Source organism: Lepisosteus platostomus, chromosome 2 (genome assembly GCF_059453375.1).
Source record: "Lepisosteus platostomus isolate fLepPlt1 chromosome 2, fLepPlt1.hap1, whole genome shotgun sequence".
Lineage (NCBI taxonomy): Eukaryota > Metazoa > Chordata > Actinopteri > Semionotiformes > Lepisosteidae > Lepisosteus > Lepisosteus platostomus.
Window position 1 is genome coordinate 31,250,500 of NC_142612.1, and position 22,353 is coordinate 31,272,852.

At 42.8% G+C, this 22,353-nt stretch overlaps 1 protein-coding gene and 1 long non-coding RNA gene across 3 annotated transcripts in view; one reads left to right on the forward strand and one right to left on the reverse strand.

Moving 5' to 3' along the window:
* LOC148676212 (cohesin subunit SA-2) overlaps positions 1 to 20,848 on the reverse strand; it is a 38,615-nt gene extending 17,767 nt beyond the window's left edge. The window contains exons 1-20 of one of the 2 annotated variants that reach the window (XM_088604936.1): positions 20,392 to 20,848; positions 16,874 to 16,992; positions 16,225 to 16,309; positions 14,647 to 14,814; positions 14,408 to 14,504; positions 14,028 to 14,104; positions 13,295 to 13,366; positions 11,911 to 12,115; positions 11,301 to 11,452; positions 10,360 to 10,433; positions 8,890 to 9,013; positions 7,640 to 7,738; positions 6,026 to 6,105; positions 5,328 to 5,435; positions 4,512 to 4,629; positions 3,818 to 3,935; positions 3,355 to 3,458; positions 2,803 to 2,895; positions 2,604 to 2,693; positions 1,493 to 1,696 (exon numbers count right to left, since the gene is read on the reverse strand). In XM_088604936.1, the coding sequence (XP_088461062.1) occupies positions 1,493 to 1,696; positions 2,604 to 2,693; positions 2,803 to 2,895; positions 3,355 to 3,458; positions 3,818 to 3,935; positions 4,512 to 4,629; positions 5,328 to 5,435; positions 6,026 to 6,105; positions 7,640 to 7,738; positions 8,890 to 9,013; positions 10,360 to 10,433; positions 11,301 to 11,452; positions 11,911 to 12,115; positions 13,295 to 13,366; positions 14,028 to 14,104; positions 14,408 to 14,504; positions 14,647 to 14,814; positions 16,225 to 16,309; positions 16,874 to 16,917 (2,112 nt within the window). In that variant the 5' untranslated portion in view covers positions 16,918 to 16,992; positions 20,392 to 20,848. Of the gene's footprint in view, positions 1 to 1,492; positions 1,697 to 2,603; positions 2,694 to 2,802; positions 2,896 to 3,354; positions 3,459 to 3,817; positions 3,936 to 4,511; positions 4,630 to 5,327; positions 5,436 to 6,025; positions 6,106 to 7,639; positions 7,739 to 8,889; positions 9,014 to 10,359; positions 10,434 to 11,300; positions 11,453 to 11,910; positions 12,116 to 13,294; positions 13,367 to 14,027; positions 14,143 to 14,407; positions 14,505 to 14,646; positions 14,815 to 16,224; positions 16,310 to 16,873; positions 16,993 to 20,391 lie in introns of those variants that run through there. The other variant, XM_088604935.1, reaches the window with a different exon arrangement.
* LOC148676213 (uncharacterized) lies at positions 17,980 to 21,116 on the forward strand. The gene is made up of 2 exons (XR_015926263.1): positions 17,980 to 18,088; positions 20,320 to 21,116. It is a non-coding gene; the product is annotated as an uncharacterized LOC148676213 (long non-coding RNA).
* The last annotated feature ends 1,237 nt before the right edge of the window (positions 21,117 to 22,353 follow it).

The window sequence follows — 22,353 nt, forward strand, 5'->3', positions numbered from 1 at the left end:
TCCTGGGGTCACCAAGTCTCCAAAACTACAATTAGACGCCACCTCCATGCCAACAAACTATTTGGAAGGCTTGCCAGAAGAAAGCCTCTGTTGTCGTCAAACCACAAACGTAATCGCCTGGAGTACGTTAAACATCACTGGAACTTTGATTGGAACCAGGTTCTATGGTCAGATGAGACAAAAATAGAGCTTTTTGGCAACAAACACCAGAGGTGGGTCTGGCATAAAAAGAGTCAAGGTAATGCAGAAAAGAACCTTATCCCCACTGTGAAGTATAGTGGTGGATCTGTGATGTTGCGGAGCTGCTTATGTTCCAAAAGCCCTGGGAATCTTGTTAGGATACATGGCATCATGGACTCCATCAAATACCAGGAGATTTTAGATCAAAATCTGGATGCCTCTGACAGGAGGCTAAGACTGGGTCATGGTTGGATCTTCCAGCAGGACAATGATTCTCCAAATGGTTCACTGACCACAGAATCAAGCTTTTGCAGTTGCCATCCCAGTCCCCTGACCTAAACTCCTTTGAAAACCTGGTAGGTGAGCTGAAGAGGAGAGTCCGCAAGCAAGGACCAAGGACTCTGAATGATCTGGAGAGATTTTGTACGGAGGAATGGTCTCAGGTCCCTTTATATGTGTTCTCCTACCTCATCCAGCATTATAAGAGAAGACTCAGTGCTGTTATCTTGGGCGGATCTGTGGCTGTGGCTGGAAGGTTGCTGGTTCAAATCCCGCGGTCGGCAGAGGAATCCTACTCTATGGGCCCCTGAGCAAGACCCTTTACCCCAACTGCTCCAGGGGTGCTGTACAATGGCTGACCCTGCGCTCTGACCCAAGGCTTCTCTCATTGTCTCTCATTGTCTCTCAGCATACCCCAGCATGCTCTCAAAAGCAAGCTGGGGTATGCGAAAAAGACAAATTCCTAATGCAAGAAATTTTATATGGCCAATAAAGTGATCTGATCTGATCTTGGCAAAGGGAGGGTGCACAAAGTACTTAATGCAGGGGTGCCAATAATTGTTTATTTATTGTTTATTTTATTATAAAATGTTTAATTTTTTTAATCAGGATTTTTTTTTCTTTGAATAATTTTACCTCACTGAAAGGTTAAATTTCTCTCGTATTTCCAGTGTAAGATCAAGCTGATAAACGACAAATATTTTTTCCTAGCCATTTTTGCCCATCTTTACCAAGGGTGCCAATAATTCTGGACGACACTGCATACTGTAGTACACCATGCAATGATATAGGGGTGGACGTGGTTATATGCAAAGCTGGTTAGTCGAGACAGTTGTCTGCAACGAACACTCACAAATATTGAGCCCCTACTGCAACACAGACTAACAGATATACAAATGCCAGTCACAGAGAGAATTGACTGAAAGTCAAATACTTTACAAGTCAAAATACTGCAGAGAGACAGTTAGGTATATTACTGAGCATGAAAATAATCCAAAATGAAAACCGCTATTAAAAACCTGAACACCGTTACCCCCTCCTGTAGGTCTCGCAGCAGCTGGTTGAGGTCATCCACCCACTGGTCCACGAGCTGGTCCCTGGAACTGATGGCGAGTTGGCGAGCAGCCGCGTCCTCGCAGCAGAGGGTCTGGAATGTCCGGGAGCAGGCCTCCAGAGCCCCCAAGTCCGCCGGCCGCCCCAGGACACCACTCATCTCCCTCAGCAGGGCTGGCAGGTACTGCAACACAAGCACCCGGCCCTGGCACGATTACTCGGGAGGAGACTGTGAGGATGGGCGCCTAGTGGCACAGCGGTTAGCCTTGCTGCCTCGCAGCACTGAGGCCCCGAGTTTAATGCCGGACCATATCTGGGTGGAGTTCGTACGTTCTCCCCATGTTTGTGTGGATTTCCCCTGGGTGCACCAGTTTCCTCCCACAGTCTAAAAACATGCTGATAAGATATTTGGCTTGTGAAATAACTGGCCCTGGTTTGAGTGTGTGTCTGTGTGTGCCCTGTGATGGACTGGCGTCCCGTCCAGGGTGTATCCTGCCTTGTGCCCTTTGCTTGCTGGGATAGACTCCGGCTCTCCTGTCACCCTGTATTGGATAAAGCAGTTAGAAAACTGATGGATGGCTGATTGTGGGGAAGAAAAAATGTCTTACCGGTCTCATTCTGAAATGATTCAGCTGTAGGTTTAAGCATTTAGGACACTCCTGTGAACTCTTAATAACTCTCCGGGTTCCTATGAATTTTACATTCTTAATCCAGGTGTTACAGAATTAGATTCTGTCCTCATGGCTCTGGCCTTGAAACCACTCAAGAACAAAGAAGACACTTGTGACTTCACCAAAAAAAATTGTTTTGCTCACATCATGCATGACTAAAGAGTAGCTTTGCCCCTGGTAAGAACACTGTGCAGCCTCTACAATGCCTTTGTCCGTCCTTGCCTGCCTTCTCCGAAATTCTCATTATGAGAGGTTTTCTATGTTGAGGGTACCTCAGCTCGGGATTACTGATTTCAACAAGAACACATGAATTTCAGTCACTGCAATGTCCTGAACGGACAAGGCTGCCATTAAAATGGACTAAATAAGGAAAAGACCGAGGGATGTTCACAGCAAGAGGAGACTGAAAAGGAAGCCTACCTTTTCAAAATGTTCAGAACTGCAGGCATCCACCTGGAAATACTGAGGTATTTTAAGGAAGCATGTCACCTTTTCCATCTGATCTGCATACTGTGAAAATAACGCAAATGGAATTAACAGATGCATGATCACAACCAAGCTATGCAGACAACATCAAAGTGATGGCAGTGAGGGACTCATCAAAGGGAGGGCTCAGTACCTTAGCTAAAAGTGCAGGAAGTACCACAATGAAATGCTCAGTGAGTCTAATGCAGTCATCCATCTGGCTCTTCCTTTCTTTGGCAGTGATAACCTGGGACAAACGCAGCCATAGTGAAACGTAACTGAATATCATTTCTGTAGGCTTGTGCCTTTCCTGCCCTACCCACACAAAAAGGGAAGAAAAGACAAGTCTTTTTAAGACTCCATAAAAAAGAAATTGCCTGTATAACAGGAGGTAAAGAACTCATTGGGATACAAGGAAAGAAAAGTGTATCTTGCCGAGATACAAGAAAAGTGTTACTTTCCTTAAGCTATTCGGCTTATTATACAAAACCTATGAATGAGTGTTAAAGCAAAGCAAAACATTCTTACTTACATTCTTAGGTGGTTCAGTTTATTTTAGGTCCGTGATATATGGAAATAGTGTGAATGTTTACTGAGAAAAGACTACACTTAATAAATTCATTGATGATATGGTTGGGCAATTCTAGTTAGTGGATCTTTGATATCCGTCTTTTCTTCGCATCTGTGCTGCGTGAATGATCCTGACCTTCTTGCCTGACCCTCTCCCAGCCACGGGGGGTCCTTCCGCAGCCTGGCGGACAGACGCCAACAGGATCTCGATGACCGTGCTTTCCTGAGAGCTACTTAAACCTACAGGCAGCAACACACAGGACAGATCAGCCACATAGCTACTTCACTCAACCCTATAAGATAAGATCACTTTATAAGCCCAGTACAATTTATTGCATTAGGAATTTGTCTTTTCGCATACCCCAGCTTGCTCTCAATTAGACACACAGCCACACAGAGCACAGGGTCAGCTATTTATACAGTGCCCCTGGAGCAGTTGGTTTAAGGGCCTTGCTTAGGGGCCCAATGGAATTTGAACCTGCAACATTCCAGCCACAGGCACAGATCCTTAGCCACAGTGCCACCGCCCCGCTCAGCAGGGGGCTATCCCAGCCCCCCTTGCTTTCCCTTGGGGGTGAATCTTAAACTCCCCTTCTCACCTTCCCCCTCTGCGGGCATTTCCTCTAGCAGCAGCGCGGTGAGGGAGTCCCAGTCCTTCAGCAGAGAGGCCGCAGAGTCCCACAGGCTGTCCACCAGGTAGGCCACGTGCTGATGAACCTACAAGCCAACTCCACAGGTCAGTTCTCTCACATAGACTTGTGCATAGCAAACAGCACCAGCAGCAGGAGAAGTTAATATCCCACTTACAGCAGCCTCATTTAAGTTCACTACTTCCTGTTCTTTACTGCACATGAAATTGATATTCGATGGGACAGACTGCCTTCTTCGACTGTAAGTCACCCTGGATGAAACCGTCTGCATGTCAAGCACGAACAGTAACATGGAACAATCTAAAGTGAGCTGCTGTCTTGCTCAAAGTGGTTCATTTCACTTCAAACAGGTGGGAAGCGGGTCATCTGCAGATCTGCAGCACTGTCTCAACTGAAATCCAAAAGGAATTCGATAGCTGTTACAGTTATTGAGAATTACACGGAAATGCCCCCTGAGGATGTTTCTTAATGTCACAAGCCTCACATTTACAGCACAGCTCTTTCAATGGGAGGCATCTCTTTCTGAAAGGAAAAGGGTCGCCCTGGACGTGTCCTGGAATGTAATTAGAGGACTCGCATGTTGCAGGACAGAATGCAGTCAGGGCCGTTAACACGGCAGCAAGGGGAAAGCCGAATTTCTCACCCCGCCCTCCTGGAAGAAGTGGATCAGAGTTCTCATTCTGGATGCGGTCAGACTGCACTGCCCTTTCTTTTCCAAGACTCCTTCTGCCTTCTCCAGTGGCTCAGGGGAACTGAGCAGCCTGAGGAGAAAGAAAATGAGATCCTGGCAGATCGGTTCCCAGCAATTCCCTCCATTACGCAGTACCGTGCAACATCCGACTTGTAAAATTCCTGTTTGAGCTTCCTAATGAGGTCTTTTCACACCAACTGCAACGCCGCAACATGTGTCTACATATTTGAAAAAGCCAGCCTCAATCCATCGCCCACACACCCTCATGAGAGAATCACTGTAATAGAAACAAACACCTACTACATTTAAAATGCTTTAAAATGCACCTCAACAGCTGAACAGGAGACGGAGCGTTTTTTTACATCACAGTACTACAAACACAACCAATTGGGAGTCTGAAAAAAGCTACACAGCCAGGTAGTCAAAGCTGGTACCCTGATTTCCTTCAAGAAAGAGCGGGATGGGATCATTGGATCAATTAACTACTATCATTAGAAAAAATGGGCCAAATGATCTCCTCTTGTACGCAACTTTTCTTATGTCCTTAAGTTAACGACAATCTGACAAAAGCACAAGCAGAATCTGCAAAGCTGTTCAATAAATGATATATTTTCCTGCTTCTTCTTTGGAGATTGGTCCTTGAGCTTTGTTGGGACTTTAACTGGAAATGTCACTGTGCGCACACAAGCAATGCGGCTGTTTAGCATGTTGCAAACCCTGGGGGATCAGACTCGGCTCTATGCAGAGACTATATTTTTGTCAACTTACTTCTCATAAACAAACTCTCCCGCAGCAGAAGCAAGGGGCCTGTAAGAGGCATAAACAAACTGGAACATGTGTTTACAGTCTTCGGCAGTCAGAACATCTTCACAGGTCCTGAAAGAAAGAGCTTCACATGTGATTTTATCCACAGAGAAGGTTAGGTGAAAATATATCAATGTTCACCTGTAATTGGTGCACCAAAAAGTCAGTTCCTAAGCAGCCCAACAGAAGTTTAATGTTTCCTAAGAATGAAAAAGGGTGAATCTGGTAACGTCCCAGATTATAAAAGTAAATACCACAGGACAGGAGAACGAGGAAACCGAGGCAAATCGAGTCAAACCGTCATGTTTTGAGCTGGCATTATTCAAAACCCTTTCAAATAAGATATGCTATATTTAATCCTATTACTAAAAAACACAAAAAAATGTAAGTGATGATAGTATTGACAAGAGCATTCCACCATTAATGTCCTGTCGGATGCCTGGCTAGTGATTAAACTCTCTGACAGATGCAGGATTCAGATCTGCAGGGACATGGTTCGGCTCCGGGCTCCGAAGCGGATTTTGATCCACTCCATGTTGATGGCCCTCCTGCTGCAGAGGTTGTGAGTGGATGAGAAATGTGTGATGTAACACAGCCAGAGGGAGTTGGCTGAAATCGACTGCTAGGAGACAAAAACAACCGCGACAGGAGTGCCAACTCACTGTGATATGATGGTGAGCAACTTCATGGCACATACAGCTACTTCATGGTCTTTGTCCAGAGTCATGGAACTTATTCTGTCCTGCAAGGAAAATCACAGTGGTCACATAAAGAAAGAGACAGGCTTAAGTATGAATCTAATCTTAATAAAGCAAACCCCTAAAGCAACCTCGGCTCTAAAAATGATTTATCTTTCACTCTGTCTTCTCTCTGTTTTAGTGCTGCAATGTAAAGGATAAAGCAACATTCCAATTTCCTACTGCTGAACACAACGGCAGTCCAAATGGGGAAATGCTTTGTTTCAACAGATCACATTGTAGCACTTTCAACTTGACTTGTTTATCTGAAACGATCTTAAAGTTTAGTAGTTATGGTTTAGGGTGGCACGTTGGTGCAGTGGTTAGCATTGCTGCCTCACAGTGCTGTGGCCTTTGGCTCAATTCAGGACCTGAGGTGCTATCTGTGTGGAGTTTGTGTGTCATCTCCTTGTTTGCACAGTTTCCTCCCACAGCTCAAAGATGTAAAGGTAGGTTAACTGGCTTCTGAGAAAAACTGGTCCTGGTGAGTGTGTTTGTGTGTCTGTGTCTACTCTGAGATGGACTGGCACCCTATTGCTTGACAGGATAGGCTCAGATTCCCCCCCAACACTGAAATGAATGAAGTGATTAGAAAATGGATGGATGGAGAGAAACTGATCAGTTTACAAACCTCAGTACTGAGAGAGGTGTTGATGTAAATTTTCCCGGCCAATTTCATTTGCAAAATGATAAGCAGAACATACCACTGAGCAACAGCAATAAAAGTTCAAACTGAAAAATAAGATGATATACCACCGCCCTAAAAAAATCAGTGTGCGGTAGCTATGCTTTCGGTGTAGCAAAATGTGCCCCATCATGTTATAATGAATACCCCCAAAACTCATCTGACCTGCCCTGGCTTTCATACTGTACTTCCACATCTGTGATAGAAACAACAGCCTTCTCCACCGCCATCAACATCAGGAACTGTAACAGACACCGGCTTCCTGCTATGCAATTGCCTGGGTCGGTTCAGAAGGCAAATCGCCTTTTCAAACACATGGCTTACGAGAGCCAGTCTTCCACAAACCTGTACATGGCCTTAAAGAGCTGGCAAACTTTCTAAACCTGGCACGGCGAGACATCTTCTCTTTAAAAACCGCAGATTCACAGTCATGTACTGTTTCTCCATGTTTATTCTAGCAAGAGTGTCCCAATCTATTCTCTGCTTCAGGCACTCTTATTTCTGTAATGAAATGCAAGGGGGCCTTTCAATCCCTCTGCATAATGACCGAACGGTGGGGTTACACAGCCTGAGGCAAACCTAAGGAAGCCTCTAACAAGCTGACATTCATTAATTCACTAGTAATGGGTCAACCACCTGTACACTAGCATCAACACAGACACAATCTTACCAACGCCAAAATGACTAAATGTATTTCTGCTGAAGGAAACTGCTTGCCACTTGGAGCCCGTTAAACTGAATAAATGTTTTCCGAATCCCAGAGTTAACAAGATCACATGGTATGAAATCCCAGTTGCCTGCAGCGGTACCACAGAAAGGCAGGTACAGAAAACAATTAAGAAAACGCCAATTACCTTAAAACGACTGGTGAAGAGGTCTAGCTTTGAAACAAGGGCATCATCTCCATAAAGCCCCTGCAATCCCAGCACGCACTTTAAACGGACTTCTGGTTGCTGGAATGAGAAATGAGATTGAGGAAGATGCTGGTCAATGGAAGCTGCTAATCTAACACCTCAAGCAAGCAGGCTGATCTTAATTTAACAGAGCTCTCTTTCAATCCAGTTAGAGGCTCATTCCTTACTTCTCATCTTGTGTTTTCTGTTAATCATTTAATATGGATTTACATTTGATATGACAATTAAGTAACCGAAACAACAAAAGGTGTTGTAAACGTTAAGCAACCGTAAGAATATCTTTGTTTAAAGAAGACATGAAAATTAACAAAACAATCTGTTTGTTTTTTGACAACCGTAAGGTCTTTCATGAACATTGGCGGGTAGATGCAACAAAACTACAGAGGATTCCTATATGTTATTACTTTAAAGCCAGTGCCCTGCAGTAACAGGAGCTACCATTAAATATTTTAAATCTGCATGTCGGAAGCTGTGGCTTTGAAAGAAACACAGCCGATTTTCCATCCTAATTCAAAAGAAAAAAGTATTTGCGAGAAGCGATTCTCTTACAAAGGGAAACTTCTTACAGAGTGATCAAGATCACGCGATATGGAAAGAATTCCAAGCCTGAAATTCTTCTTCAGCTGGTCTGCGATGCCTAAATCCAGAAGGCAAGAGAGATTCCACACACCTGGATCGAGCCTCAGCCCCCTGCGTTCTTTAAACTCCCTTGCCTAACAAAAAGTTTCCACGTCTCACGTCTGCTCAAAAGCGTTTGAAAAGTTTCCTGTGGTTTCTAAATGCGAGAAGTGCTGCTTCCTGTCCTTTTCCTAAACAATGAAAACATGTAGACAGTACATACCGCACCCTGGGGCCACGATTTATTATTAGTTTACTGGCAAGAATATAATACCATTAATAACTGGGGCATTCACGTGTGACAGAGTGGCATGAGTCCTTGGCAACATGGTTGCTTGAGGGCTTGCTGTCACTCACAGAGCCCTCTTAATAACCAAAGGTTACTTGCTACACATGCTCAGTTAAAGCCAAAATTGAGCCCTGAAGCGGAAACAAATGTTCACATTCTGCAAAGCAAGGAACTTCCTTATACCCAGGCAGCCTTGTAGAAGTTAAAATAGTCTAAAATCCACAATATAATAGTTTTGCTGCCAAGGAAAAGAAATGCATGTGTTTTTCCTCCCTCCACAAACCTTATCGTGCAGCATCCATCCGATGTATTTCAAGTAGCTGTCGTTCAAAAACACCTGGCTGTACAACCTCATCCAGAGGCCGAGCTCTTCCATGCAGATCGCTCTGATTTCAGGAATCACATCGCTGGTAGTTTCCAAGGAGAAAGGGGGGGAAAAAAGAATCAAGAGACCAAAGATGAAGCAAAGATCATGTTTGAACAGAGATAAATCAGGAGAACTAAACATTGCACTCCCGTACATCTAGTTAAATTTTAGAACTGCAATCATTTGAAATACTGTATATCAAATCAAAGTTGAATTATCAAATGCACAACAATACAGCATGCAGCAGTAGTTGCTGGCAATGAAATGTCTGTTCCGCAAGCTCACAAAAATCACAAGAATCACAGAAATCATAAAAATCACAAAAACACAAAAATCACAAAATTGAGGTTATGAAAATAAGGTTAAATAATAATAGATGTAATAGAAATTGAATAAAACTCAATATGAGTAGGGCTAAGTGTCCATGGTGTGTGCAATATATACAAGTAGTGCAGTTATGCTGAATACAGTGAAAACTGTGTGTCCATGTAGCCATTACAGGTGATTTGCTAAAGGAGCTGCAGGTTGGCTACAGTATTTATCAGTCTTATTGCCTGGAGGTAGAAGCTGTTCCGTAGTCTGTTGGACTTGGACCGAATGCTTTGGTACCGTTTACCGGACGGTAGGAGGGAAAACAGTTTGTGACTGGGATGACTGGGGTCCTTGAGAATGGATATATAGAATGAGAATGAATAAACTGAGGAAGAAAGGTGGTGCATTAACTGCTGCATAATAATAAACATAAATTCTCAATGTTATTTGCAGGTAGTCTACATTTATTCAAAGACACGGGAACAAAAAGATTGGTTGTGGGCAGCTTGATTATTCATAACAACATGGTTTCGGTTCAGAAGAGGTGTACATTTTTCATGTTATGACAAATGAGAACATAATTATATTACAAGTGCACACTGAGTTCTGATGTCAGGGGTTCGAGCCAACTGTAACTAGATCCCGCACCAGTTGTGTACAATTGACTGAGTGCTGCTGAAGCTGGGAAGTAGTTAGTCAACAGGGGATCTTTTGGCTCTCAGTGACACAGAGACCCCTGTGGCCTCCTGGGTGCATGCAGGGCTTCAGTGCCAGTGACAGACGCAGCTCTCCTCCAATCAGCGGCGAAATCTAGCACTAGGCGGTGCTGCCTGTGATGTGTTAAAAGATGATTGGCTCGAAGCTAGGTGGAAGATGGAGTCTGCCTGCATTTCCTCATTCTCCCATGTGTGTAGTCATGAGGATTATAGTTGAAGACTCCAAACTGAGTGGGTACAACAACAACTCTCCAGGCACATTTTCAATACTGGATAAGAGTGAAAAGTACAGCCCTAACACAGTAGGCCAATAAAAGAAGCATTCTTATTGATGGTATTTCAAAATAAAACATCTTACCGGTATCTCTTCAGAAACACTCCTTTAAAAATGGCATCCATCATATTTTCTATTTCTTGTCTTCTGTCTTGCAACTATAAAAGAAGCCAAAAACATTTTAAAAATAGGACTTGTACAGGAGGTTTACTACAGCTGCTTAGTGGAAAGAAAAAAAATCAAACCGCCTTTGTAGTGGTTAAATTGTCAGACGCGTTCAGCCCTTAGAGAAGAGGGAGTCAGACCCATGAGCAATAAAGGCCTTCAAAGCTTTAGCAGGTTTGATGTTAGAAAGGCTTGGGCAGTGCCAAAATTTGTTTTTACCACAGAGTATACTGTTTCCTAATGAAGTAGAAGTGTCCATTAATACAAGATAAAAAACTTGTGTGTTACTGTGCATTACTGTTGTTAATAAATGTTTAAAATAAATGAATCCAATAATGCAAACCATTTCATAATAAAACTATACAGCAACTCCAAAAACAGATTTGACTCCGTGCTGGAGTCCTTCGAGTCAGATATGAAGGCAGGAAGGAAGACCTGAAGTCAAACAAGGTTCTTCTTGACTAAAAAAAGTCAAACAGTTTCAACTGTTGACAGCCATGAATTAATACTACACACAGACAGATTGATAAATTAGCTTATATACAGTATTGCTCATAAATCTGGAAAACAAGTTTAGTCTTCATTTTTATCTCATTCACTACATTAATATACAAATATTAGATTCACTAATATCTCTATTAATAAGGGGGAAAATATTCTCCTGATTTGTTTAATCCCCGCCGTTAACTTAGCTTCTTGGAAAAAGTGTTAGAATTTCAGTTTCAGTTTCACTATTCTTAAATTAAGTGGAAAAAATGGAACCTGTTTTTGTCTCTTTCTGACCACGTTTATTTTTTGCACGTTTTTTCCTTTTGTTCCTAATGGCAAAACCCGATGACACTTTTCATCTGTTGCAATACCTCATCGATTTTCTTTTCTAGCTTTTCCACTCTGGGGCTTGCACGTTTGGAGGGGGCCTTGACCTTCTCCACTTCATACAGCCTCTGAGAGTTGTCTATGTTAACACCCAGGTTCAGAGCCACGCCAGCCAGGGCAGTCAGGAGCTTCACAGCTGAAGAACAAGAGCAACACTCCACAGTTACCTCCACAGACTGCAGGCCCACTGAGAAATGTGTGAGCAGCTCAATGCAGGTGGGTTACCTCATCTCTAGCCAAATTTGACAGGAGTTAGAGGATTCCCTTTTCGTCCTTCATGTCCTCTTGCCTCAGTAAAATGCGTTTTAGTGCTTACGTGTGTAGAAATGTAGTTATCCAAGTCACTTACTGTTTTAAAGTATCTCAAACTACATTTTAAGTGGATTGCCATGCTGTTAGAGCTGTGGGGCTATGCATTGTCACATGATAACAGTATCCATAAAAAATAAATTTTGATGAATGTATTTAACTGGTTGCCAATGTTTGTACGGGCACAGATAAAAAAGGAACTTTAATTCAACAGTTCACCTGCATGCATTAAGGACCCCCTTCACATCGATATGTTCTGACCCCCGGGACTGCTCTCTTTCTTACCAGCCAGTGTACAGGTGTGTCTAAAGGCTCGGACTCCAGAGTCAGACAGCTCAGTCAGCAGGGAGATGATCGTGTCCATCAGGTAGCTGTCAAAGATGACGTTGTACTGACACTGAGAAACCAGCACTTCGACAAACTCACAGAAATTGGACCTGAACTTCTTCCAGTAGGGCCCAGGCATTGTGAGGGGGTAATCACCACTGTCCTGAAAAAGCAGAGGGAGAGTTAAGGGTATTAATCTAAATTTCTCCATTTCTGAAGAAAGATCTATTAATATAGACTGGCATGGTGGCGCAGTGGTTGGCAATGCTGTCTTACAGTGCTTGCTGCCCTGGGTTGCTGACTGTGTGGAGTTTGTATGCTCTCTCTAGGTTCGTGTGGGTTTGTTTCTGGTGCTCCAGTTGCCTCCCACAATCCACAGACGTGCTGTTAGGTTAATTGGCTTGTAAGTAGGACCTGGCTGTGTGTGTGCTTTCCTGCTCAGGGTCTGTGCTGCCGTGCACCTGTGGTTTGCCTGGATAGGCTCTGGTTCCCCCATCGGTGAAGTGGTTAGAAAGTGGATGGATAGAATTAATGTGATGTGTGGGAGTGTTCACAAAATCGCACAAATTTTATCTCGTACGTTAACAAAGTATCCAACATTAAATCTACTTCTTTTCAGTTTTATGGTGGTTTACCTACAAATACCATGAGGATAATGTGCTGTACTTGTACCTTTTTATTCTGTGTATTACCAAGATTGCTCTGTGCTTAACCAGTCTTTTCCTCTGATCTCACCTTGCAATGCAACAGTAAGCTTTAACCACTTCTATTCGTCAAGCTCAAAACATGTGATTTCAATGTTAACAACATCTAGGAAATATGAACTCTAAGAAAAACTCCTAAGAGCAACTTCAAGTGTTGTTTTTTTTTTCTAAGGACATCTGCAACAATAAAAAATAGAGGAATTATCTCCAGACTGCCTCAAGGTGCATGTGACCACAACACCAGATACTGCTGTGTTTGGGTTGGATGCAGTATGCAGGTACTTGACATTTGGCTGCACTTGTAATACACTGCATCTGTAACAAGGATGATCAATTTAACATGTCTGGCTTCTGTTCCTATGGAAGTGAGAGCCACTGAAAAAAAACAGCATGGGTAAGAGTAAGAGAAAGCTAAAACTGGTCTCATTATTGCTGTTCATGAAATCAGAAATGCTTAAATGTCAGCAGGAGAACACAATCTGCCGGTGGTGATATACAAGGGATCTTGACAGCTCGTCTAGCAACAGTCTCTCAGAAGCAGAACCAAACTGCATTTAAAATGACCGCAGTGCGTAAATGGAAGGACAAATGTTTAGGGTAAGGACAGTCCATGAACAGCTGACAATCCATAATTTTACCAATTCCATTGGCCATGTCACTGTGAGGATCCAAGGAAAAGCCAGGAACTTCTTGTACTGTAAGCCGGATCCCTTTAAAAATACACAAGAATCACAAGCATAAATCTTCAAATCTGAAAACATAGTTAAGAAAAAGATAGCAGTGCTAAGAGAAAGAACTCAGTATTCAATTAATATAGTCAATTTTGTCCAGTCAAGCCCTCCACCTTTCTTTTGTTTACCAAAAGTATCCCAACTCTTGCAGGGCCACACAGGATTAATAGGTATTTTAATTAAATCAGCATCTGCCTAAGTCATGGGAAAAGCAGTAAACTGTTCTGATTTAAAATTACATTTATAATTAGTGAACACAGAGCTCAGGGGATAGGAAAACCAAACAACCTTGTGGTACTCCAGGAATTTACGTTCTTGTCATGGGCCTTTTGAAGTCTGAATTTCCTTCATCCTGGATGTATTTGGAAGGCTTTGTAATGCTGTGCCTTACTGAGCACTTTAACTATTTTATTGCAATGAACCACCTCACATTCACACACACAATCTGAAAACCAGTCAGGTACAGGTGTTAGCGGTGGGAGTAATTTATCATTCTCAGCCTGGCATTTTCTGCACTCAACTGAGCAAGTTTCTTTAAGTAACTGTTATGCTTTTTATCAGAAGATTCACTTCCGTTTTGGCTTTCTGTGAAGCACAAGAAAAACCCCCAATGCCTCATCTTTGGAAAAACAACGCGTACCTCATCTAGCTCTTCCACCATTTTGTTCATGACTTCGTTGTCCTCCTTGTTCTGAAACATTTCAGCTGTGACAACACCTGCAGCAAGAAATCCAGAGATCACAGACGTACACCGCCAATTTCTCTAGTCACCAGTGCTTGCTGACATTCTGCTTCAGAATTACGGGAATCAGAAGTTCTCATATGGCTTTTCTAACCTGTAGATGTTCTCATGAGCAGGTGCAGGCAAAAAACGCATCACACTCACACAGTTTTTTTTAAGTTCTACCCTTCATTGTGTTGCACATTTTCCACCTCAAGCAAACTGGCTGCTTCACATGAGTTGGAGAAACATGGTCTGTCTATGCCACCACTTGAAAAGGAATGCAAGAAAAAAATTGCCTTTGCATCCTGAGCACTGGATGAAGAAGCTGATGAGATCCAGAAGTGCTGTATCTCGGTCTGCCTGGTAGGCCTCTATCCAGTCGTCCACCACTGACTTCAAAACAAAGATAGCACAGACAGGTCAGTCAAGGAGCCTTCCCAGCCTTCACTGCAGCGCACTGCTTTGACGGGGCAGGCGCCTGTGCCCCATATTTCGATTCAGGAGCTGGCCTGTGGACGAAAATGAAGGCGCGTACCTGCATGGCACTCTTCCCCATGGCGATCACTTCGAACAGCGTGACGGCCTCCACGTCATCCCCGTTTTTGTGGCGGTCACGGTCCACGCCCCCCTGGCTCCCACAGCCAGCCTCGGGGCGCCTCCTCTTCGCATTCTCGGACCCCTCCCGAGCCCTCCTCTTGGCCCTCTGCTCACGACAATACAGTACAGCAGGGCGCGGGACCCGTCAGGATCTCCCGTCTGCAAGGGGGAGGGGCGCGATGGCACCAGACTCACGTAGGATAGGGGTGGGCTTGAGACTGGCGGCATAGCTAATCCATCTCCCTGGACAGGACAGCCCCAACTACCCCCCCACACACAAACACACAACCGTTTCGCACTCACAAGTCGGGTGGTGTCATTGACAGCACAAAAAGAGGTTCGGACAAAGCCATTAGAGAGTACAGTGAGGAAAAATGCTGTGTACAAAACAGGGCTGAGACACACACTCGTACCAGAGTTGGACCACACCTGGACCACACCTTCCATCCCCATCCTCATCTCGACCTGAAGGCTGACGACGACACCACAAGAGGGTGCTGTGAGAAAAACTAAATATTTCCACCTCCAACTTGGTGGCTGATCATTTTAATACACATACTGTAGCAGGTCTACTTCCTAGTGTGCAACAAACTTCTTCTAGGATTTTGTATACAAATGCACAGCAGAAGAGATCAAGTGCAAATATTCTTTATATATACTGATGGAAAAAAGAAACGCAACATTTTCTGGAATGAGAATACTATAGTTATAGCTTATGTACTTTCACAAAAAGTTGTCAATTTGTTTTAAGCCCTCTGACCAGCAATACAGCTTGTGCAGTGAGGCATTTCAACTTGCCAATCACTCGAAAGCTCGTCGGGTGTACTTTTACCCAACGAGGTCCAGGTGGAACAATGCCTGATCAGGTCACCTTTAAAAATGCCTTAATTCAAAGCTTAGGTTACTGTAAGAAAAAGACCACAGTTTTCTGTGCATTCAATAATGCCTAGAATGTCACCAGAAGCAAGGGAGAGGGCCATTGGCATGCTGCAGGCAGGCATGTCATGTGCCAGCATTGCCAAACACTATGGAGATAGCCGCTCCACTGTGTCCCGACTGCAGAGAAGGTTTCAGCAGACTGGCAGGACAGATGACCGTCCAAGATCAGGTTGCCCTAAGTGACCACACCAGAGCAGGACCGACACATCAGACTGGTCCATCCGAGAGATCGTTTCAGATCTTCCACCTGTACTGCTGCTGAAACTGCCAGCAGGCACAACGCCCACATCAGTGACAGGACAGTGAGGCCCCATACTGCTGGCCTTAGAGCCAGGTGGCCTGTCAGAGGTCCTCTGCTCACAACTACTAGACATCAAACCCCACTGTCTTGGGCCAGACAGAGGTTGTGATGGACTCGTCAGCAGTGGCATCAGGTCCTCTTCACGGATGAGTCACTCTTCAGCCTGTTCCACGCAGACGGGGGGGCTAGAGTGTGGAGGAGGAGGTGTTGTATTTATTTTTTCCATCGGTATACAGTATATAGCACCAAAGATTTTTTCATGTGACGAATACGAACCACTGTCTTCTGTCTGTTCTCATTTTTCACGGCATTAGGGGTGTGAGCTGCAGAGCCAGAGGTGACGTCAGCAATAGAATTCTCTCTGAAAATCGTGAAGAAAAACACCCATAGATACAGGCATCTTCCAATACAAGCACACATACATACAGTACAGTACATCGACCTCTATTAATCATTCCACTCTAGGGCTGGTGAAGGGGAATCCTGTCTAGAATTTCAAATAGATCTGTGATTTCATCTGAGATCCTTGATATCCAATGTTATTTATATCTGTGCAAAGGGTTTCAATACTCTACTTTCATGTCATAATTTTGTTAACTTTGAGTAGGCTAAGCCTGATGAGCTCTGAACACTAGGACACAGTAAAGGGTCTGTGGCTACATAGGGTAGGTAAAGCAGGAACAGTAGACAAGACTAGGTGAAACTGAGTGACGGTAACAACATTAGCTCTAGATGTCTAAGTATCAAAATCCATTACTTTTAACATTGGAATTGCAATCTTGAGGAAACAAGGCACATAAAACAAAACTCCCTTTCACAAAGTCCGGTGGGCAATATGCATTATGTCCTCAGGCTGCAAAAGAACTGGTCGTTTACCACATTTAGGAGCCCTGTACTTGGGGCTCTGTGAAGTCCAGAGTCTTACTTTTGCAGGGACGATCTGGTAGATAATGTTGGCTCTGCTATCATCTCTTACATGTTCAGATGGAGGCCATGATCATGTGCAGGGTAATATTTCAGAATCACCATCCAGCAGAGCAAAATCTTTAAAAAAAAAACAGATCAGCACACTGGAAACAAAAGTGTTCATGTTACCTACTAACGGGTAATTGTCTAAATATGTTGCCTTTGGTACAGCAACTCTGCCCTACCATACCATCTATGTGACACAACGTCAAATACAAACACACCTGTAAGTTACCTCGCAAGTCTGACACAGGCACTTCAGCAGAAGTATTGCTACAAATTCCACTGATGACAAAAATAACCCAACCCAACCCAAATAAAATCAACAGTGAAAAGTGAAACAGAATACACAACTATTAGTCATGAATTTAAAACTGAGATTTTTAACATTTGTGGACCAAGTGTTGTGGGAACTGGAACATGCCAACCTGCCATGTTTTCAAATGTATCCTATATCCTGGCTTTTTTCAAGGAAATGCTGGATGAAATGTTCTAATTAATTAGCCACCAGCACTTCAACAAGCTAATTGGGCTGCTAGCCTCTTCTCGTTTAATGTGTTTTGGCTAACTCATTTTAATTAAGCAGGGCTCTTTAATTTCATTCCAAAGCACTTCTTTAAAAAAAAAACTAAAACTTAGAGTAACAAAGGGTAAGACACTACAGCAGGGGGGAGCAGTGGTTAGACTTTTAAGTGGAAGGTTGGGAGATTCGAATCCCAGGCCAGGCACTGATGCTGTACCTTTGTGCAAAGTATTTCACTCAGACTCCTTCAATAAAATATCCTCTTCTATAAATTAATTCAAATAAAAGTAACCATGAATACAAAATAAAAGGTAATGCTGTGAGTAATGCTGAATTTTCCAAACACTTCCCAATGGGGCACTAAAACTGAAGCTTGAGAGGTAAAGACATGAACAAGTGGGGTTTCCATGCCAGCGGTTGGTGGTGAAGAAGCAGGTTTCTCAGGTGTTGTTCACTAATTGCCCCCTGTCGAGGCCCCAGAGGGAAATCCACGAATGGAGAATGAGGTGTTCCTCTAGCAACCTAACAACGCGCCACCCGATTCCCAAACACAAAGGCAGCGACCCAGCCCAAGTCCATCTTCAAAGCGCTAACATCACAGCTGGGACTTATTCTATCTTGGCTATGCTGCGTTCTTTTTTTCCATGAAAGGTAAGAAAACCTCTAACTCAACACTGTCCTGGAGAGGAGAAGGGGCTTGATTTTAGCTTGAATTATTGATACCAGTCACATAATTGTGACTAGCGCTGAAACAGAAAGAACTTGCTGACTTACTGCACTATGTTAAGTACTAGCTAGTACAACACAGTCTCGGGATCACCCCCCAGCTGCCTCCTTAATTACAGGAAAAAAACCTGTGGAACAAAGCTGATGACGAATTGATCCCATTCTTAGCACAATACTAAGGATTAAGCTGCTTTTCTACCAAGCAGGAACTGATTCGGAATATTTTAATTATGAGTACCAGTGAACTTATATGTGGCAAAAAATACAACAAGTAAAGGTTTATTCCGTGCTGGAAAAGAAACAACGTTTCAGCTGTGGAGCCTTCAGAAGGCTTAAGAATAAACCTTTACTTGTTCCATGCTGACGCAGCTACCCACTTGAACTAATATGTGGGCCAACATATATATACATTACTATTTTCGTAGTTGGATGCTCATTATAAATTAATTTTATTTTTAATATCTATGCTAAAATACTGCAGATGAAGTCACGTAACTAGCATTTTACAGCGATGAAATCTTAAAATCATTACGTTTTAATGATGTTATTTCAGTAACAAACTGATACTACTATTACTGTTACTACTATTAGGATCTTTCTCATGTGATTCGGTGTTCCCCTCAGTAACGGTATTGCATTTTAAATTGTTAAGTCTACAGCAAGAACTTAGTCCCCTACTTTTGTACCCTTTGAGGGCTTCGGGTTTTATTTTGGAGGTTCATTGATACTGAGAAGATTTAAAATAATAATAATAATACGCCCTCCCCTCCACTGGCCGAATTGCGCCCGCACGCTCACCGTACACCAGCTATCACTGGACAGGAGAACAATGAAGCCAATTGATAGATGGGGATTATTAGGAGGATTACCAATTATTACCATGATTGCGAGATTTGGCCAGGACATCGGGGTAATAACCCTACTCTTTTCGAGAAATGTCGTTCCTTTTTAATAATCACAGATAGTCATGACCTCGGTTTGAGTCTTTTACAGTACAGTGTCCCCGTCACTATACTGGGGGCATTAGGACCGACCCAGACCGCAGGGTGAGCGCCCCCTGCTGGCCCCACTAACACCTATGCAAGGTTCTGCCCAGGCTCACACCTGTTCAGCTACAGTGGGTTGCCAGTTGTGAGTTGGAGGGTGATATAGCTACTGGCTGTATGAAGGAACTGGAGACTAATATCTGCAGCCACGTTTGTTGCAATGTATTAATCTAGCGTGCGGAACTGCATGCTAACCTCAAGATCACGTACTGTAGTTAGCACGATGCTCTGCGTACAGTACGTTTCAATTGGCCCATCTTGACTAAAGAGTGAGGCTGAGCATTTGGGGAAAAGTACCCGAGAAGATATATTCAGTTGAGAAACAAAGGACAAGGAAATGAGAAAAATAAAAACAATTGCATTTATTTGGTTGCCTGTTTGATTTTGATTTTGTTTCATATTTAACAAATCCGTATAATAATTCATACAAAATCTTAACCTTGGAATATATTCTCATAAATTGACCAAATGGGTTTTGCAGTTATACTTTATGACTACTTCATTCAACGTTATCAATACTCGATGAATAGTTTGTTTTTGCTCTAATATGACAGCGAACTGTAAGCAATATCTCGAGTGGCATGGTATGGCACCGTTTTCTCAGCTCTGTGCGGTTGTAATTTAACGTCGGGGTAAACGCAAACTGAACCCTAGACTGAACTCGATGAGAAACATCTTTTACAGCAACAAAAAAGAACGCAAGACCGTTTCGAGTTTGCAAAATGCAGCTGTTGATGCAATGTTACATTTGCAGCATATGCAATTCTTTTAAAAATCCCGCAGCTAAGCACGAACAGCACAACACTACCTGGGGAGAGGAAAAATCGGTGCAATGGTAACCGGTACCAGCACCGCCCACGGTGAGCCGTCATTCGCCACCCAGTTGTCAGTCAAGTCATTGCCGAGGATGTGATTGGTGATTCTGCCTGTCATTCGGGGTTCTCATCTCCTGCTCGCCGTCACCCCCCCCCCCCCCGCTTCCTTCCAAAACAAACTGAACTTGACTCTTTCGGCCCAGAGCTTGAAATTGTGAACCCTGAGCACATTTACCATTTCTGTTTTAGTTTTTTGCTATGAGAGGCGCTAATCTGGTTTATCTCTTTCGTGCAGGTTGTTGCGAATCCGTTCACAGTGCGACGCCCTGCGGTTTCTATTGACTCTCGCCTCCCCCTCGTATCTTACCTAGAAATCGCTCTTGCTGGAAACAGATCAAGAGAAGAAAAAGCCTTGTGCATTGGGGCCCAAGATGCCAAATTCCTGGGTAACGTCAGCGCGCCATCCAGCGGCATTACCTCGTAAAAACAAAGCTGTCAAAAATGCAGGAGGTGGGACCCCGAAGAAATGGTGCGTTATGCCGTCTGCAAGACCGACACACTGAGGAGGAACCGCGTATTTGTATAAAAACGAACAACCCCCATAACTCTTCCTTCCTTGTCGCTTATTTACATTGTCATGACCTCGGAATCTTGGGAGTTACATGTGTTTTTTTCCCCATTAAGGGACCATCTCTAAATTCGTACTTCCTTGCACAACAGCACAATGTGAAAAAACAGGCAGCCTAAATCAGACATCAAACATACTCTCCGAGGAGTATATTTTGTAACAACTATGAATCTTCATTATGTACACAGTTAACAGCGCGATGTTTTCATGAAATGAATAAGGGGGGATAATAACGTTAAAAAGCATCCATGAACCCTAACTCCATCGCTATGATCAACGTGACGTCACAAAGTGTGTATGAAATTGATGAGTTGGAAGGCTTTAGTTATTATAATGGGAATGGTGTTGTGACGGTACGGGGATTTTTAGTGCAGTTCAGGAAATGGTTCTGTGATAGTTTACACGATTTGTCATCCAGTTAATCTGCTTGAGGGACAATATTTTTATTAAACCATTAAGAACGGCACAGTAGCTCTTGTTTTTTTTTTTTCGTTATTTGTATTGCTGCTGTCGTTCTGGAATGCTCTTACAAGTAGTACATCATACAAGCAGTACATCAAACCCATGTCATAGATGTACTGTATATAAACATTTTACGACTTCTGACAAATACAAAATGGTTCAAAACCTAGGAATAAGACACGAGCTCTGTTGTGATCTACCTTTTGCTACGATCACAAATTCCGTTTCATTTCAGACGGTCGTATCTTCTGTCATATATCATAGAAAATCAATACTGACACAATATCATAAAATGCTTATAAAATGTTCAAACCAGCATCATGCTTCCAACGTCTGTATTTCCGAAACGCACATATGGATTTATAATGAATCCAGATGTGGAACCTGTGCAAATGTCCTTTTTCCTACGTGTAAAATAGACCATTTGGAGTCTACTTGTGTTCAGCTTTTTGAATAGACAGAAATCACTTTAATTTGTTAAGAGCAATAATAAAATGTTATCTTTTAACAGGGAAGGAGGCCTGACAAATTCAAACAGTATAGCTTTATTAAAAGAGATACAGTACAGTCACATAACAGTTACTTTCTGATAAACAACATTCTAATCAGTGTTGGTACCACATCCCTCAATGCTTTAGAAAATGTACACACAACCTTTCACCATTATGTGTAATGGTACTTGAACCACTTTTGAAATGCTTTCCATTTAATCAAGATGTATTATGGATGTGATAAGGGCCTATACAGAATCGATGAACATTAGACTGGATTTAAAAAAAATAGCTGCCACCTGGAAAACAAAAAACAAAAATGAATACTTCTAACAAACAGTATAGAAAGAGATCTGCAATAACAGATCAGAAGGTCACTCAAACCTCAGAAGGCAGCAGTATGGTTAGGTTACATGGTTAGGGCTCTGGACTGCATCCGTTTACTGCAGTATCAGGCATAATTTTGTCTATTTATCTGCTTTTTTAACTTTTACTGTAGGTTTGTCTATACATATGCTGTAGTTGATCTGCACTATAACACAGCAGTTCATAATACTGAATCTTTGCTTTAGGTGACAATGACACTGCAGTTAAAATAATAATAATAATAATAAATAATAATAATAATAATAATAATAATAATAATAATAATAATAATAATAATAATAATAAACACTGCTTCATTGCATCAACTCCACATGTGCCAGTATGGACCAGCTACCCAGCCATGTGGCTGAAGCCAGTACCT